This window comes from Mytilus galloprovincialis, chromosome 10, assembly GCF_965363235.1.
Source record: "Mytilus galloprovincialis chromosome 10, xbMytGall1.hap1.1, whole genome shotgun sequence".
Taxonomy (NCBI): domain Eukaryota; kingdom Metazoa; phylum Mollusca; class Bivalvia; order Mytilida; family Mytilidae; genus Mytilus; species Mytilus galloprovincialis.
The window spans coordinates 88,193,333-88,214,160 of record NC_134847.1 but is presented as its reverse complement, the minus strand read 5'-3'; the positions used below and the strand labels follow the sequence as shown (position 1 = coordinate 88,214,160).

Here is a 20,828-nt window from a genome sequence, read left to right as displayed (position 1 = left end):
TTTAAAAAGTAAAATCCCAAAAATACTGAACTCCGAGGAAAATTCAAAATGGAGAGTTCCTACTCAAATTGATGGGGATAAAATTTAAGTCGAAAACGATCCCCATAGATCAATAGAAAAGAGTGTGCGACTTGTCTAGCAATGTGTGTGTGTATTTCTAAATAACAATGCACTGTTTGTGACTAGCAGTACATCATGTATATTTGGCAATGTTATTTTTAAAGACGGTATTCCTCAGTATCGAAACAAATAATTATAGATTACGCTCCTCGTCAACGCAAGGTAAAACATTTGTTCATAAAAATAGTCTTTTTGTGCTTTTTGTGCTTTTTATGCTTTGATTTCTCCAATTTTACCACCAACGAAAGGAGTGAGTGAATTCAAAATTTGGAGATCTTTCTTGTTTTGAACATTATAAGCTAATGTAATCGTTGTAAGGCCGAACCTATCTAACAAAAAAACTGATTTGGAACAAAAGTATTTATATATAACTTGCCATTTATCGTTACTGTTGAAATGATAATGTAAAACAAAATGATAGAAATTAACAAAGGTTTATAAAAAAGTATGATTTTTTTTTACTTACGTGTAAAGATGTTTTCAGAAGTTCCTTCCGTGCTGTTTCTTTCATTGAGAACACTGAAGGCATGAACAGTATAATTTGTGCCTTTGCTTAGACCTTCAATTTTACACTTAAAAAGATTATATTCTTCTTTTATGCACAGATGTTTAGTCTTAATTTTGCTGACCATAGTGAAAACACTATCATAGGACGAATTCACATCTACGGAAATCGTTGTATAATTTGCGTTTGTTTGATTGATGCTTGAAGGCTTCTTTGGTACTGGAAATAATATTATTAATTATAATATTTTTTTTCTTCTGCCACATTTTGTTCTTGCTTAGTATTGTGGTTTCGCAAGATTTCGCATATATTTTTTGCACATGATATTGAACAGTTTTTGCCCTTTTGAAACTGACCCTGTTAAACCGTACTCTTACGTTGTAAGAGTTATCTCCCCGAACACTGTTTTTATTGTGCCCACTACTCCTTCGAAACTTTAATACCATTATTTGAGTATAGAATATGCATTTGGTCAATACTAGTATTTTAGGACAACATTCCTCGCCACAATATGAAGATGGGATAAATGTTTGGGGTCATTGTCGTTGATGTTAAGGAATGAGGGGCCACCAAGTGTCTAACAAATCAATTGTTTGTCAGGTTCACAGACAATAACTTGGGTATAATTGTATGGATCTCTATTAGATTTGAGCACAAGGTCTACACCACAATTAAAAGAATGGGATTTATTTTGTGGCGTTATTGTTGCAGGCAATAACTTAAGTATAATTGTATGGCTTTCTATTCAATGTAAAACGACAAAGTTTTCAACCCCCGATATAAAGGCTGGGATTTATCATTGGGAGCTTATTATAGTAGCTGTTATGGAATGAGGAACAAGAAACGAACAGGTAACGAATAAGGAATATGTAACTAAGCTGAAACGCTTGTCTATACACGCAGTGTATTTGTAATTATTTTGGTACCGATATAATTTATTTCAATTAAACCAAACATCGTGCTTTGTTTCGTTGGTTTTTTTTTGTGTTTTGTTGTTTTGATTTGATTTATTGTTTTGTTTGTTTGTTTTTGTTAGAGGAGGGGTAGAGTTTTGATCATATGATGCATGTTAATTATGCTGAGTAAAAAAAAATCATAGTCAGGTTCCTTATTTATAGGTATACAAAAACTATATATATCGTGAAAAATGTCTTTACTTACGCGTACAAATTCTGAAATTATTTTTGGTTGATTCTATACTTTCATAACCATTTAGGACAGACGTTGCTGAAATATTGTAGCATTCGCCAATACTCAGTTGTGTTAGAGTACATGCGAACAACGAACTAGTATTGACACATGTATAATGATATCCTGGCCCAGTTTCAGCCTTAATTTTTATGTTATCTGTAACTCCGGTATCGTTTGGTTTCACATTCACAACTATCGATTTTACACTCGCAGAAAACTGTATGACATCCAATGGTTTTCCAGGTCCTGAAAATTATACTAGAATACTATTTACAAAAATTTTCATTTCATCATATTTTGAATGCCTAGTTAACAAAAACTTCAAGTTACAATACTTGTATTCAGTTATGTCATGAATGCATTTCAGTATGGTTTGTACAATGGTTTTAGCTAGACCTCATTCAAAAAGGTTAATGGAGGTATCAAAAAATATATATCAATCCGCACCAGAGCCCTTGTTGCATAGTTATGCTGAATTTAAATGGATCTGGATTATTATGAAATTTATCAATTATTTAAGGGGTTCTTGGTAAGATGGTAAGCTAAATATGCATTTTAGATAAACCTTATATACGTTGAAATTACTAAATAATTCGATGGATCATAATAAAATTTAATGGAATTAGTGCATTTTTTATTGACTTTGACATTGGTTAAATTCTTTATATATTTTGTATATAGTCGGCACACCATGACATAAAGATTTTTTGACATTTACATCTATGTATCCTACGGCGCATTTTATACTCATTTATTACACATCTAGAATCTATCTTAACATATTTATATATCTAAATTATATATCTGTTTTAGTCATTTTTGATATGGAATATGTCGATTAAAATTTGTGGCCAAATATTGCTAAACCTTTATGCATGTATTTAGCTTTAATGAGATAATCCATCATCAAAAATCATTCAATATAATTTTAAATTATTATACTTTGGCAATAACTGCACTATATTTACAGCCGATCATACCAGTATATGTCTGCACTTCAAAACATGTTGAATCGTTAGGAGAGCAGTAGCGGTTTCAGTTGTCCTCCATTTACGTTTATATATATAACAATTAAATCAATCAAATTCAATCATTGCTTTGGTACAACAATTCTGTTCTCGTTCTTTCCACATTTACTGTTTGACGTCATATATATGCTACACAGGGACAATTTACTCATATGAATTTCACGTGAGGTTTAACAGGTCGGGATCACTACCTTATATGGATATACATAAATTAGCATACTTATGTACTCGCACATGTTATTGTTTATTTACGTATGACGCAAATATTTTTTACCTGGGTTTTTTACCAATCAACTAAATGGGTAACAATGCATGATGGACTACTACGTGTTTACAATCATCCGAGAACACATGTTGTTTACTGAAATACAACACTTTTTTTCCTGAATTGTAGGATTCACAATTTCGCTTAGATTTTATTTTTTTGTATCCATATTTATAGTCCGTGATATAAAGTACTCGTTCCATGCTTAGATTAACGAAAATTTTTTAGCCTTGATATGATTGATGATTACACGAAGATTTCAGATATTCGTCCACAATACAGCAACGAAACAACAGTGAAAAACACTATTGCCCATAAGTTAAACTTTCATTGAGAGAGTTAAAAAAAAATAAGGAATCAATGCATTTTGTGGGTTCGTAAAAAAGAGTGTCTATCATCTATTATATTAAAATTTCTCAGCTTTAAACAAAATTGATTTTATACCTTTTTAGCTCACCTGTCCCAAAGGGCCAACTGAGCTTTTCATATCACTTTGCGTCCGGCGTCCGTCGTCCATCGTCGTTAACTTTTACAAAAATAAAATTTGCAACAAGCGGATTTCCTCGATTTACAAAAAGTATACATAATAGATTTTACTGTCCCCGCTTTTAGTCGAGCCTTCGACTTTTGTCGAAATAGCGAGACATATATATATAGCGATCCTACATTCCGTTTTATCGGCGTCGTCCAAAAATATTACCTTCGTTTTTAAAGTTTTTGAAATTTTTATTACTTTCTTAAACTATCCTTGATTTCTACCAAACTTGGACAAAAGTTTGTTTATGATCATAAGATAGTATCCAGATATATAAATTTGTTAAAAAAAAACTCCTGTTTGTCCGTATTTAACTTATAAATGGATTAAGTTAATTGTTCTGCCAGTTAACATAACATTCACTCTTTGGTTAAAAAATTTTAAATTTCAATAACTTTCATAACTATCATAGATTTCTCCCAAACTTGGACAGAAGCTTGTTTACAAGAAATCTACCCGGAAATTTGTGTTTAATTATAGTCAATTGTGTAAAGATGTTAATATCAGTGAAAATACACCTACTTCATGTAATTGCAGTAATTCCGAATATATTTATGGACCCATTTCCCATGTTATAACAGGAGATCTCAACATCGTTCAAGACCGAGAGTTAAAATCATTCCTCAGTAAAGGACCTAAATATCGTCCCCCGTCAATTATTAATTGGAATGAGTGTCGTAATATCATCAACGACTCACTCCATACTTACTGTATGAAATGGATAAAACGGGAAAAAGCTGACATAAAATCTTTGGACTCTTTTTTTAATTCAGTAATGAAGATAGTTGATATACGTATTCAACATTTTAAAGAACATTTTACTATAAACAATAACCACAATAAACCTATTTCTCGTATCAAACATAAACTAAAAGAACTAGCCAAGGAATTTGTTTTTGTCCCGGCAGATAAAGCTGCTAATAATATTATTATCGTTTGACGTAAATTTTACATTGAGGTTCTGAAAAAGGAAATCACCAATTCACCAACATTCCAACTGACTCCATTTTCAGAAAACGAAATCTGTAACAAACATAAACTTTTAGCCACCGCTTTACAAGCAGAGCCAAATACAATGAAAGTCCCAACTATGTATTGGCTTCCGAAGCTACACAAAACCCCTTACAAATATAGATTTATTTCGTCTTCAAGCCATTGTTCAACTACTAAATTGTCTATTCTTCTTACCAGCACACTTGGTACAATTAAAAACCTGATAATAAATTGTTCAAATAAGGCCTTCGAAAATAGTGGAATAAATTACTTTTGGAGTGTCAAGAACTCGTTGGAAGTACTTGATAAATTGCATGCTTATATTGGTGATTTTGAATCTGTTCAAAGTTTTGATTTTTCTACCCTGTATACCACATTGCCTCACATTCTCATTAAGAAAAAATTCACACACCTAATTAAATGGGCATTCAAAAAATCAGAATGTGAATATATATGTTCAAACTCTTTAAGGTCATTTTTTAGTAGCAATAAACAAAAAAACTATGTTAATTGGACATGCTTTGATACTATATATGCCCTTGAATTTTTACTAGATAACATTTTTGTTCGCTTTGGGGATTCCGTATATCGTCAGATTATCGGAATTCCAATGGGGACTAACTGTGCACCACTTATTGCGGACCTGTTTTTGTATTGTTATGAGTTACAATTTATGACAAAAATAAGCAAAGACCCATCGAAACAACATCTGATAAACAAATTTAATAATACTTTTAGATATTTGGATGATATTTTGGCTCTCAATAATGACGACTTCAGTATGTATATTAATGAAATTTATCCTGTTGAACTTACTTTAAATAAAGCTAATACTAACAATGACCACTGCCCTTTTCTCGATCTTGATATCTATATCACTAATGGAAAGCTGAATACTAAAATTTATGATAAAAGGGATGATTTTTCATTTCCTATCGTTAATTATCCGTTTTTAGATGGTGACGTTCCCTTGTCACCATCCTACGGTGTTTATATATCTCAACTTGTACGATTCGCTCGTGTATGTAACAATGTTTTAGATTTTAACGAGAGAAATTTATGTATTACTGAAAAATTATTACACCAGGGTTTTCGATATCACAAACTAGTCAAAACATTTACTAAATTTTATCATCGGTATAAAGACATCATTCGTAAATATAGCTCAACATGCAGACTTCTAATACGTTCAGGTATTTCACATCCAATTTTTTATGGTAATATTCTTTATAAAGCACAAAGGTGTCAGTATTCACCTCAGAAACTTACAAAACCTTTGAATAGACTTATTAAGAAGGGATATAATTACGATACTGTTGTCAAGTCATTAAAGATTGCATATTTTGGCGTTAATATTGAGTCACTGATAAGGTCTTTGCATCGGAACTAAACACATTTTTTTTTTTTTTTTTTTTTTTTTTTTTTTTTTTTTTTTTTTTTAAAAACAGTTGTTGGCATGACACGGGTTATGTTCTTCTCATATATGTTATGATGGTATGATACTAAACCCCTAACGGGAAGGATTGTGCCTGATGTTCATATGATGAAATCATAATCTTTCAGTCAGTTTAATTGAAGTCTGGAGCTGGCATGTCAGTTAACTGCTAGTAGTCTGTTGTTATTTATGTATTTTTGTCATTTTGTTTATTTTCTTTGGTTACATCTTCTGACATCAGACTCGGATTTCTCTTGAACTGAATTTTAATGTGCGTATTGTTATGCGTTTACTTTACTACATTGGTTAGAGGTATAGGGGGAGGGTTGAGATCTCACAAACATGTTTAACCCCGCCGCATTTTTGCGCCTGTCCCAAGTCAGGAGCCTCTGGCCTTTGTTAGTCTTGTATTATTTTAATTTTAGTTTCTTGTGTACAATTTGGAAATTAGTATGGCGTTCATTATCACTGGACTAGTATATATTTGTTTAGGGGCCAGCTGAAGGACGCCTCCGGGTGCGGGAATTTCTCGCTACATTGAAGACCTGTTGGTGACCCTCTGCTGTTGTTTTTTATTTGGTCGGGTTGTTGTCTCTTTGACACATTCCCCATTTCCATTCTCAATTTTATTATGATCAAACTCCGCTAGTATTCAAAAAGAATTATAAAACAGGAAATCATATATATTTCCTAATTTTCCGTATATAACTTATTTATGGACTTCCAGTTAACATAACATATACAGTCTGCAGTAAAGGTTCTTATAAAACATTCATTAAATTCATAAATAAAAGCTGAGATACTGGGTTCCGCGGAACCCTTACACATTTTTATAACATATATTTTTAGAATAATAAATATGATGTACTTACTTTTAGATCAGGTCCTGACAAAAAGTTTACACATCCAGTGCAGATAAGTCTGCGTCTGTCGTAACATCCATATTGCAGGGCAGCTTGTAACGCCACCGCGGGGACATGCTTGAAATTACGTAGTATTTCAGTTCCATGTTCTTTGTGTTTTTCGAAGCAGCATTATTTTTGAAATGGCATTATACTTATACAAGATACGAAAAGTCCGATAGCATAAATCGATATATAGATAAACGTGTAACCCATTCCTTCAAACCGTAATGACAGGTTTAAAAGAGCTCAAATGATTTTTATACTGGACAGTGGTCACTCGATTTGAAATTTCACTGTTTCACGTGCAATTAATGCACAGGTACAATGCATAACAATGGCCATAACCTGTCCAACTACAAGGCCAAAAAGAAAGTCGAATCGTGAAGTCAAAAAACAATATTTTTTTAATCTGAGCATGCAAATTGAAGATTATGTTATATATTTTACATTAAACATATTCGGAAAACAAAAACATGTATTTTGAGAGTCCCAGACACTATATAAATTGACAGTTTTCCCATCTATTCCACGTGTTTTAAAGTGATAGTAAACACGTAGTAGCCCACAATGCATTGCAGTTCATTGAGTCGATTGGTCAGTTTTTCAAGGTCATGTTTACGATCTATTTGGGAAATTAGTATGCAAATATATTCTGACGTCAGGAAATCTAGAGTTCTGGACCTGTTTAAGTCATGTGAAATCAGATTATGTGAGTTTCACATTAATCTAATAAGAAACTCAATTGAATTTCTTGTGAAAATCACCAACACAATATCACGTAAATTTCATGTGATGTTTAAAATTAAAGTTATTATAAAACAACTATTTTTTTTTAATTTCATCATAATCATGAAAAACATCTTAATTTATTTTTATGCTCACATGAAATTCACATTCTAAAACACTTATTTGGTCATGAATATTACCATTGAACTTTTTGAGCTTTGTGTATGCAACGGTATAGCAAAAATGGAATTGTATAATAAGTGTACATAGGAAAGTTAAAATGAATAGTATCACTTTTTTATGTTTAATATCGAATTAATTATTTTAAAGGACAACTTCATGTAAAACGAGAAAAGTTAAGTATTTTTTTTAAGAATGGTCAATGTCCTTGCAGATTATTCAATACTAGAATTCAACTGATTGATAATTCCTCATCTTTAAACTATCCCTTTTAGAATATACCTTTGAATTTGGGATTTTTGTTGAATATTTTGGATACAAATATATCACAAATTAATAAAGTACGACTTACGTGTACAAGCTTTTTCTATGCAAATCGGATCACGATTAAGATATATAGCATTCAAACGTGAAAAAGCACAGGCCTGGTAGCAATTTCCAACGCCGAAATTATTTCCTGTACATGTATATCGATGCGTGGTTCTCTTGCAGTTGATGGATGATATGTTGTGGTTCTTCATATCTTTAATTACTACCATTATGACAATTGCTTCAATGTCCAAACTGTTTTTGTAACCAATATCAAATGTCATACTCGTTAGATTTGAACTGTTTTGTGTGATGCTAACTGGTTTCTCTGGTACTGTAAAATATGTAGAAGTGTTTTCGGTTAAGGATTACATTGAGGTTTACATTTTTCTACACAAATTGGAATCGTAGATACAAACTGCTTGTAAATGGTCATGAAATCTCACTTTCTGAAGAACTGCCTTGATTCCAAAAGCTAATAGTTCGAGAATAATGCCATTACATTCTTGACTTTTAAAATAATTTTTAAGTGTCGTGGCATTTCATTTCAACAGAAAGTAATTTCATGGATTCTTCTTATACACCTTTTTGGCCCACCTGTTTTTTGGTTAAATGTCTTGTACCAAGTAGGAATGGAAGTTGTTATCTTATATTTCGTTTCTGTGTGTGTTGCCTTGTCGTTTGTTTTTATTTTGTTGCATATCAGTGTTTCTGTTGTTTCGTTGTTTTCCTCTTATAACTGCTGTGTTTTAGTTTGTAACTCAGATTTGATTTCTCTAAATAGATTTATGATTTTTTAACAGCGGTATACTACTGTTGCCTTTATTTATGGTAAAATTGAAAAGAATGTTTTCAAATCTTATTAAAGTACAAAAAAAACCAAGAATTTCGTAACGTGCATCAAATTCACTGTTATACATACTGATCTTGTCAGCTATTAACCTTAGTGCGATTAAATCTTTAGATTATATATCCAATTGAACTTTTGAAAAAAAAAACGACAGCAATAAAACGTTAGCTATGTTTTGTTTCTAGACATTTAAAAAATAGATTTAACCCCGCCATATCCTATACGTCAGGAGCCTGTAATTGAGTGCGCTTGTCCATAATACATGTTGAAATCAAATTGGTGCATTTCTGTGTTTCATCAAAATTTTCTCAATTTGGAACAGCGACCATCTCTAAATGAATACAAAGCTAAAGAGGTAAACTGAGAAAACTCTCAATGGTAGTGGGTACAATATTGACGGTATAATTGAGAATCATTTATTATTTTTATTCAGGGTTTCGGGACATTAAATAATACATATCCTCTTATGAAAGGCCAAGCAATACTGCAAAAAAAACGGAAAATGAAAACGCTGGTATATTAAAAATTAACAACTCTATCAAAGAAAACATTTTGGACATCATTTGGAAAAAGAAGAATTATAGATTAATAGGTCTTTGTGGTCTTATTAGGAGAAAACTTCGTCGAATTTTAAATATTTCTGCTGTTTTTGTAATGCAAGCGTAACGAACCAATGCAGGAGTCACAGCTTGTTTAATTGTTTTGAATGGTAAAACATTGTTTGCGTTATTCGTTTTAAAATTTGTCAATAATGTTCACTTGGAGATGACCCATATAAAATTATTTGTAAATGTCAACATCAATGTAAACATAAAAGTTTAAACTGTTTAAGCAATTTTCATAAATTTATTAATAGCAACACATCTAAAAAAATGTCTTTCATAATTTTCTCAATATATCAAATCAGTTTTATCCATAAAGCGCACATATTTTTAATAGATTTACAGTATGTGCAAGCGAAAAATACAGCGGGAATAATAGGAACTTGAAGAGAGGCAGACAAAATTTTGGCAAAAACAAAAAAGCGATGCTGATACACAATTGTTAACAAAACTTTCGAATCCCATTGGAAAACCTTTTGCAGTATAATGAGTAGGGGAACATTTTGATATGGTACTAACAGTTCTGATATTTTTCTCAATTCTTTTAATATAGAGTAAATCATGGTCAATTGTTAATATATAAACGTTTTTGCGATTAACAGTTTTATTAGTTTCTTTATGCGTATCATTTTCTGACGAATTAAAAGCGTTAAAAAGGGATTTAATTGGTAAACGACATTCTAAAGAAATTTAAGATTTGAACGATGTCCAAAGAACGTTATAAGCTCATTTTTACAGTACCATAACATAAGGATACTAGTTGTTATCCGGATAGGTGTTTTGTGAATTAGTTTGAGGTTTGTATAATTGCAAAAAGACACAAGAAAGTAGGATTAGTTGTCCTTGCATTTATTACCCATAATGCTCATCTTTGCGACAATCGGATTGACAAGATCTCGCATTCTGATACCTTATACATATATCTATATGTTTATATACATAATTTCTTTCAATTGCATTACCAAAAAGAGATATTTATTGTCGAAATGCGCATCTGCAGCAGAAAAATTGGTACCGTTAATGTTATAAATCTTGTATTGCTTAAGGGCATACGATACAGTTTTGATCCCGTATTTACAGTTTGATAAAAATTTCCTTATAGGCTATTTTTTGCCTGATTTAATCAAATATATTATAAAAAAAATACATTTATGCGTTTACTTTACTACATTGGTTAGAGGTATAGGGGGAGGGTTGAGATCTCACGAACATGTTTAACCCCGCCGCATTTTTGCGCCTGTCCCAAGTCAGGAGCCTCTGGCCTTTGTTAGTCTTGTATTATTTTAATTTTAGTTTCTTGTGTACAATTTGGAAATTAGTATGGCGTTCATTATCACTGGACTAGTATATATTTGTTTAGGGGCCAGCTGAAGGACGCCTCCGGGTGCGGGAATTTCTCGCTACATTGAAGACCTGTTGGTGACCCTCTGCTGTTGTTTTTTATTTGGTCGGGTTGTTGTCTCTTTGACACATTCCCCATTTCCATTCTCAATTTTACTTCCTGTGCTACTTTTTGAGTTAAATGAGGTCGAAATTTTGTATATTTGCTCAAAATTCGGATTTGTGGCCGTATTTTCCCTTTCGAAAGAAAGCCATAACTTTTTTGTTTTAATAGATAAACACATATTGTTTTTTGTTAAATAATTTGTAATTTCTGTATTTTATAAGTATCCTAAAAATTTATGCAAATTTTTATTCAGAATTAACTCATATTTATCAAATGTTCACAAATTGAGAAAAAAACGTATTTTTTTGCTGTATATTTATCAAAATTAAAAATTTGCACTATTTACAGTTTTATCAAATTTGGTCCACATAATCTTCCTGCAAAATAAAACAAAATATCGTTTTAAAAAAAAGGGGTCCATGCACTCGTTTTCAAATTTAATCAGTTTGAATGATAAAAATCAGTCGAAAAATGCATCTTTTCCCGATATGTCATAGTTTGACGTCGCGAAAATAACATTTTACGTTAGCCACGTCATTACCTCCCCTGTAACCGTATCGTATGCTCTTAAGCCTCGGTAACACCTTACCGGATAGCTCGAACGGACGCTTAACGGATAATTATTTTTCAATCCGTTCATGTCCGTTATACGTCCGTTCTTATCCATTGGACGTCCGTCCATATCCGTTGCATGTCCGTTAAGCTTACGTTTTATCCGTCGACGTCCGTTCTGTCCGATGGAAAATTTTGAGCATGTTAACTCTGAACGGACGTCCAACGGATAAAATGTCCGTTAAACGTCCGTTAGGTGTCCGTTTTGTACGGTACTCGTCCGTTTCGTTTCCGTTTTGTATCCGTTACGTGTCCGTTATACATCCGTTGGAGGTCTGGATGATAAATACACCAACGAACTTCTCTTGGACGTTTAACGGATAAAACGGATGTTGAACGGATGAGAAACGGACTTCTACCGGACGTATAACGGATAAAACGGATGATGAACGGATCTGAAACGGATAAATGCCAATTGGAAATTTCGCGTCAGAAATGCCAATTATTGGTATGTCAGATTTCTTAATGTTCATGAATTCTTATTATTCATAATCGATCTTAGAGTATAGGCACGTCTTCACAATCAAGCAATTCTTATTCAGGCCAGACACTACCCTTTGGCGGAATTTTGAAGAACAAACCAAAACCAGTAACACAGAAACATTTTGAATATTTATGCGATTTACATGTATTATTATTGTCGCCTTTGATTTTTCCGTATATCTTGTTCATCCGTTTTATCCGGTACGCTTCTGTTAGGTGTCCGTTTTATGCGGTACTCGTCCGTTGGATGTACGTTCGACATCCGTTCTGCATGGTGTGTGTCCGTTATGCATCCGTTACACGTCCGTTTTATTCGGTCAGTACATCAACGGACTCCAAACGGATAAGATTTTTGTCAACGGACAACTTTTATTTTCATCCGTTAGGCGTCCGTTCGTGCTATCTGGTAAGGTGTGACCGAGGCTTTTCCATTCGTCAAAAATGTTTTCTGGAAATAATTTCTAAATTTCAATTATGTGAAACCCAGGGAAATGTTCACATCTTTATTTTGATTTTTTTTATCTCCGTAAAACTCGTTAGTCAAAGGATAGGTAGCCTATTTTATGTTAACAGTTCAAATTAAAAAAGTAGAGGGTAAAGTATAGTTCAGACAGGTCGAGTATTGTTCAGACCTTTGGTCGAGTATGGTTAAGACTAAAAAAATAGGTCGAGTACAGGTCGAGAACGGGTTAAGACTGTTTCAGACTGGTCGAGTAATACTTCAGACTATTTTCAATGTCAAAGATAAGGGTAAAGTACAAATCACTACAGTCGAGTACGGTTAAGACTGGGGTCGAGTAATGTCAAGTAAAATTCAGACCAATTCATAATGGTCGATTACAAATCAGTACAGTCGAGTACGGATATAGGCCATTTCAGACTGTAACTGGTTTGTAGTGCATTTAACAATGATAAATATTTCTGGTAGTAAGTTCAAGTTGACCCTTCGCATTGGTTTGAACAGAATTCATGGTTAAATATCATACAAAGCTACATTCCTATTTTTATGACTGTATGTTGATACTTAAATTTCACCAAAAGCGAATAGAAATAAAACAATATGTCTGGGATTTCTCAACCTTTACTGGGGAATAATTAGATATTTGTTTGCTTTAAAATATTTATATCTTTTGTCAAATGAAATTGGTGAAGGGATTTAGTACCATCAAGTTCAATTCCATCTATCTAGTTTAAACTTTTTTTTTATAGTGGATTGGGAAACAAGTTATTGCAACTTATATTAATCCCTTTCCACATTGCAGGTGCGAGTGCTGTCTTTAAATTTTTGCGGAATTAGCCTTCCCTTTTTTAGAATCTACAAGGGTGTATTTTACGGGCAAGAGATATGGCTCTCTTTTAACACGAGTCAGCCATTTATCGTCTCCTTCCGACGGACTATTATCGTTTCTCAAGATCACACTCGCAAATGGGGATAATGGAAAACCGGAATGGAGATCGAACCAGGAACATTTGTGTTAATAGTCCTCTGCACTATTTCTTAAACCACTACACCACGACTCCCCATCTATCTGTATTAACGTTATACTTCATGAGATGAGTCTTGAATAACCAAGGGGTCTTGATAAAAATAAGGTTATCTTGACCTACATTTCACATATGAGTGACTGATTAAAGTTTGCGTAAGAGTCTGCGAAACAACTCGTGGAGAATTAATATTTTGTAAAAGTCAGAATCGAGGGTCTTAAAAATATGTCATCTTGACATAAAATTTATTGATGAGGAATTGAAATAAAAGGCTGCGTTTAAGTCCATATCTGAGATGAGAAATACAAATATGTTGTCAGGTGATGCAACTTTGATAGTCACGAGTATCAAAAACAAGTCTAGAAAATGACTTAGATGATTTTCTATTTCATCAGTGCACTTAAAATATATTCAAAATCATCAACTGCACAATTAAGTTGTATCTTATAATATGATCATAACTAATTGGATTGAACCAGTTCTAACAATTGAGGATTAAAGTCAACTCTCAAAATTAAAACAATTAACTCTCTTGTTTACTTTTTATACATGTCATGTTATATAAAGCTAGTGTTTTACCTTTCTTTAATCAGCATTTTTTGTTGCTAAAACACCTTAATAAGACACAACAGATTCAAAGACAAATCACTTGTTTATTTGAACTTACATGTGCATACTGGAATCGTTGTTTTTAGTCCATCAGGATTGGTATAATCAACATCGAACGCAGAAAAAGTAGAATAAACTACTAAATGATAGCACGTTCCAATCTGCATTTCAGATACTGTATACAAGAATCCATTACTGGTTCTCTTGGAATTAATTTCTGCTGTTGAAACATTAGTGTTGTTCTTGAAATCCTTTATTACAAGTATCAAATCATGATTTGCCTTGCTATTTGCTGTAACTTCTACAACCATGCCAGATAATTCAGATGTCTTTTGTATGATATCGAGAGGTTTTTGTGGTACTGAAATTATTCGTTTGTGATATTTAAGTAGACATTTATTGGAGTACTATTAAAGACCATAAATAAATGCATTTCATCGCCAAAATTTGAATTATTCTTTTAACACAAATCTAGTAAATAAAGCCTTCTGAAGTATAAAAGTCGATTTCACAAATTTTGCTTTATGGTAAATTTAGTACTGTTCATACAATTAGTTTGCAGTCAACTCAATACTGTTCTGAAGCTTTAGGAAATTTAGTTTGTTATTAAAAATGTACAAGTACAAAAGATCTACTGAAAAGTCTCAACAGAGACTGAACAGATCATGTATTGACGGTACGGAATAATAAATCCTTAAATTGACTGAAAACCTAAAAATTACTAAATACTTGATGGTTTGGTACTTTATTATATTTTACGATTTAAATGATCGTTTGAGATCCACAATAGTTTACTAGTGCAATCTTTTATGAGTTTGCTATAAGTTAACATTTTATTTAATTCTAAGCAAATTGGATAGGTGTATTCAAATTGTTTAGATTCTATTCAGTGCAAATGTTCTATACCATGGAGACTTTATCGTCGATATTGTGAAAGATTGCAACCGACTTGACTAATGTGATTTGTTCATTGTTTAAGGCCGTAGGGTGGCCTAAATCTTTTATTTTCTGTGTCATTTAGTCTCTTCTAGAGGATTGACTCATTGCCAATCATTCTGCATCCTTGTTTTTATAAATCAAATGAATTGGTTAATTGTGTATCGAATTATAAGCCTTGTACATCTGAAAAAAAACTATAATCAAAATATGTAACAGTCAGTAAAGTTTTGCAATTTGATCTCTCTGGATCCTGTTCAAGATTGCAATTAATGTGTATACTGAACCAGAAATCATGTAAATTTAGGGAAATGCAGGGATTAAGGGTAATGCTTCGATTCCCTACACTACTTTTTCTGTTTATTTTGTTATTTTGACCCGCATTAGTCCGATATAAAATTATATTCATTTCGAACACTATTAGAAATTTATGAAATGAGATGTTTGATTCAAAGCATTTAGATATCAACTTAAAAGAAGTGACAAAAAAAAATCAAAACACTTCTACGTAATTAATTTTTCACTTCCGAAACCTTCTTCAATTATAAAAAAAAGTTGTACATCACTCTGAACATTCGATTTTGAAAGTAATACCATATAATTGTTTATATTTACATGTAGCATGAGGACGGATAACTATTTCTGTACTGTTTAAATTATTAGACATAGCAACGACAGAAAAACTAGTATATGCTGTGCCTGGCTGTAGCTTGTCAATCAAGGTGTTGGTTTTTAAACTGTTGTTGGTAACATTAACCGTTTTGTAATATGTTTCATTTTTCAGTATATAGTATCTTTGAACGATTCCAGCGCCTTTAGTAACGGTAATGCTAATTGTTTCTGTTGTTTCTGATTTAACGAGCACATTATCTGGAATGCTTGGCTCTGCAATAAAACAACAAAATCAAGAAATAAATTAAATATCCAAATTTTACTGAGGTTAGGTTTGACTTGCATGTCAAGTTTACGTCATTTCATACTCATTTGTTATCGTTTTTAATGTGAAAATTGAAAGAAAAAAAAGATCGTTTGATTTATCAAAGGATGCTGTAGAACAATTATATATAAAAAAAGTTCGAAGATAAAATGGCTGAGTGTTTAAAAAATATACTGGATTCGAACTTTCCTTGTATCATCCAAAAAAACCACTCAACATTGAAAATGACCGGTTTTATTTGGCGTTTCCACCTGTTCAAGTTTCCTCTATCTATTGTTGTTATCAAGATAATAGACAACAAGAATGGGTCCCAAGTACACGGATGCCCCATCCGCACTATCATTTTCTATGCTCAGTGGACCGTGAAAATGGGATATAATCTCTAGTTTGGCATACCATTAGAAAGATCATTTCATAAAAAACATCTTTACTAAGTTTTAACTTCATTAAACACTACCTCAACCTAAAACTTTAACCTGAAGCGGGACAGGCTGACGAACGTACGGACGGACGAACGAATGAACAGACAGATGCACAGACCAAAAAACGTGATGCCCATAAATGAGACATTAAATGAAAAAATAAAGTAATATTCGCAATTTGAGGTCAATAACTCCTATAATAAGTCGCAAGACAGTTCTTATTGATTATCTATTAATGTAGTGTCCGTCTTTGTCAGATTTTCTTTATTTGAAGCGGTAATTAAAATAATAGACATATTTTCTCGATATATGGATTTTGTATTTAACAGGATTTGATAATATAATATATAATTTACTGGTTGAGCAATCAGGCACTGTTGTTTGACTACTGTTGACACCATTTGACACTGCTATCATTGAAAAATGTTGGTATAAAGTTCCTGGTTCCAAACCGTTAATATCTGTTCTCGTAACACTGGAGTTCTTCTTTACAAAAACATTACTGTAGAAAAGTTGATTAAGTAGCACGTCAAAACTATCAGCACGTCCTTCTCCATGAACAATTTCTAAACCAAGCTTGTCTGTCGTAACATCTCTAATATATACAGATTTCGGGGGGCTTGGAACTAAAGAATAACGATATAGAGAATTAACTTGATAGGAGTTGATACATGATGTAAAGTATTTACGATTTATGTATCAAAAATATAAATTTTAAGAATACACGTGCAAGTTATTTGTATCTGTCTATTTTTAAATTGTGCAAATATTTTTTTCCCAAATGATTTTTTTTTTCTTGCTATTGAAACATCGCTATCTTTTTTTAAACAAATTTGAATAATCATAACAGGATTTTCTAGAAGTCTTTTTCCTTTTTAAAGGGTTTCCCTTTTTTATTGAAGATATCTATTTTGGGTCAATTTTTTTTAATGGAATACTTTACCTTTCAATAGTTCTGCAGTTGTAAAACCACATAAATTTACAATCAATCAAATAAGTTTCCTTAAACAGGTCGAAAACTCTAGATTTCCTGACGTCAGAATATATTTGCATAGTAATTTCCAAATCACAAGGCCAATATGGCCTTGAAAGACTGACCAATCGACTCAATATACGACAATGCATTGTGGGCTACTACGAGATTAATATCACTTGAAAACACGTGGAATGAGTTGGAACACTGTCGACTAATAAAGTGTAAGGGACTCTCATAATACATGTTTTTGTTCTGCGAATATGTTATATATATATAACATAATCTTCAATTTGCATGCGCAGATTAAAAATGTATTGTTAACTGGCTTCTTGATTCGGCTTTTTTCACCTTGTTAAGGTAGTTGACTGTGAGAGGTTTTAATCCTTGTTAAGTATTGTACCTGTGCATTAATTTCACGGCGTGAAACTATAAAACATTTATACTTCGAAAAACACGAAGAACTGGCACAGAAACAGTACTATCTAAACTGGATATGTAAACTTTTGGACTTGAAGTTTAGGACATCTTATTCGGTATACTACAAAACAATTCTTATAAAGGCGGGACAATAAATAGCTAAACAAATGTTGAAGAGTTTTGTCCATCGATAAAGTCCGTCTATAATTGATGACAAAGACTTTATGCACGTTCTATACCTGTCAAATCTAAATATGAAAATATTACTTAGTATTCTACAGTAAATATCTAATAATGGAAAACCGATCTTTCTGAAAGATATTTGTATACAAAAATAAGGAGATGTGATATGGTTGCCAGTGGGACAACTGTATCCACTTAAAGTTCAAATGAAGTGGATGTAAGTAATGAAAGGCAACCGCAATGTCTTTCAACAATGAGGAGAACCCATGCCGTATAATCGGCAATAAATTTCCCCAGATTATACTTTGTTGTTTCTTAAAGACAAATTAAATAATAGTACTCTAATTCGATTTGAATTACTTTTTAATCTGAAAAGAAGGTACAATATCATATATTTTCTTAAACTGTGAAATTTTTATGACCCGAACAGATATTTGACACACTCTTATAAGTCTTCACCTTTTTACGAACACAATATTCAATTGGATCCCTTAAATATATTTTTTTTAGTATCTATACGAAAGTTGCTGTCCTGATGAAAATTAGCACCGACTGTTATAAACGGCTAGCTTTACACTAGTTAGTTTGTCTTATTGGTAATTGTGTTCTTCACTGTTGTTTCGTTGCTGTCTTGTGCACGAATACCTAAGATCTCCGTGTCATCATCAATCATATTAATGGGTATATATCGGCATTTCAAACTCTATTTTCTTTGCATAGAAACAACTATTCGTTAATCTGAGCATGGAAAGAATACTTTATATCACGAACTATAAATGTGCATACAAAAAGTGAAAACCTAAGCAAAATTGTGAATCCCGCAATGCATGAAAAAATGTGTTGTATTTCAGTAAATAACACGTGTTTTCGGTTGATTGTAAACATGTAGTAGAACATCATGCATTGTTACTCATTTTTTGGATTGGTCAAAAACCTAGGTAAAAATAAATAACGTCACACGTAAATAAACAATCACATGTGCGAGGACATAAGTATGCTTATTCATGCATATCCATATAAGGTAGAGTTCCCAACCTGTTAAACATATAAAACATGATTTTACTTTCTTACTTTTGGCACAACATTCCAAAACCTTTTAGTTAGAATAGTCGGTGTTAATTGTATGCGTTTGATCTGTGAATCAACAGTATATTTGCGTAAAAAAGAAAACGATGTCTAAAATAATCGGTATAGGTTTCATCAAAGCACTTTTTCAAAGAAAAGCAAAACTTTTGCATGTTAATTCTCAACTGCTTGGAATAAACATTTCGTTTAAAACCTGCAAAAATGTATGGTTATATTTTCGATGTCATGTCAGAGTTTTAATGATAATAAATTTATTGAGGTCTTTTTGATAACACTATTGCCGCTGCAATACATTGGCTTTTATAAGCAGCTATTGAGCGTAACTTCACCAACGAGCATAAAAGAGGGACGAAAGATACCAAAGGGACAGTCAAACTCATAAATCTAAAACAAACTGACAACGCCATGGCTAAAAATGAAAAAGACAAACTGAAAAACAATAGTACACATGACACAACATAGAAAACTAAAGAATAAACAACACGAACCCCACCAAAAACTAGGGGTGATCTTAGGTGCTCCGGAAGGATAAGCAGATCATGCTCCACATATGGCACCCGTCGTGTTGCTTATGTGATTACAAATCCGGTAAATAAACATACCATTGATAGATATGTCAAACTGACCTGTACTGACTAACAAGCAAACTTTTTCAAAACTTATTCATTATAAATTTATGGCACAATAAAGATTTTTTTAAATTATATAAAGAATATGACTGTATATATCACAATACAATAAAAACACATGTAGGCCATTTGATGGTGTGAAATTGTGATAACAGTTGTGTGAGAAAATATGTGTCCGGTTTCAAGACTGTTCATTTACCTATATGTATAACACGTTAACTAATTTGTAAAGCAAAAGAGAAAATGGTAAATATGAATGGTTCAAAATTTGCTCTTGTAAATAAAGGCAACAGTAGTATACCGCTATTCCAAACTCATAAATCGATAAAAAAAAAATCTGGTTAACATTTTTTAATCGTCATAACCTTACAGCTTGAGAAGAATATTCATCCAAATAATTAAAACCATTTTGACACGTTCACGTTTGGTATATATATATATAAGTACGTCTGAGTCAGTGACAACTCTACAACAGATGTATCCATCGGATCGCCATCAATGATGGTGATACATGGCTGTGTACATAATGTATATACAACTCGTCTAAACATCAACCCAACAATGTTAGATCTGTAAATTTGCTTTCTCGATCCGATGGATACATCTGTTGTAGAGTTGTCACTGACTCAGACGTACTTATAAATATAATTATTTTCTGTGACTGTATATTACATTAATTTGTAGGATCCTTTACTATAGATAATTTAGCTGATCTGTAACAATAACATCTTCATGCCTTATATATCATGTACTGTAGTACGCCGCTAGATTAAAACTGACGAGGAAAGGTAACACACGGCCAGCGAAAGCTCTTTTTTTCAGAGCCCAGGTGGTCGTGTGGTCTAGCGGGACGGCTGCAGTGCAGGCGATTTCGTGTCACGATATCACAGTAGCATGGGTTCGAATCCCGGCGAGGGAAGAACCAAAAATTTGCAAAAGCAAATTTACAGATCTAACATTGT

General features: G+C 32.5%; 1 protein-coding gene across 1 annotated transcript in view; it reads right to left on the bottom strand.

Annotated features, from left to right (window-relative positions):
- LOC143048697 (receptor-type tyrosine-protein phosphatase eta-like) overlaps nucleotides 1-20,828 on the bottom strand; it is a 129,835-nt gene that overhangs the window by 69,976 nt on the left and 39,031 nt on the right. Inside the window, exons 20-25 of the mRNA XM_076222511.1 lie at nucleotides 16,932-17,201; nucleotides 15,832-16,101; nucleotides 14,339-14,641; nucleotides 8,236-8,526; nucleotides 1,787-2,062; nucleotides 587-844 (exon numbers count right to left, since the gene is read on the bottom strand). Of these exons, the coding sequence (XP_076078626.1) occupies nucleotides 587-844; nucleotides 1,787-2,062; nucleotides 8,236-8,526; nucleotides 14,339-14,641; nucleotides 15,832-16,101; nucleotides 16,932-17,201 (1,668 nt within the window). The remainder of the gene's footprint in view (nucleotides 1-586; nucleotides 845-1,786; nucleotides 2,063-8,235; nucleotides 8,527-14,338; nucleotides 14,642-15,831; nucleotides 16,102-16,931; nucleotides 17,202-20,828) is intronic.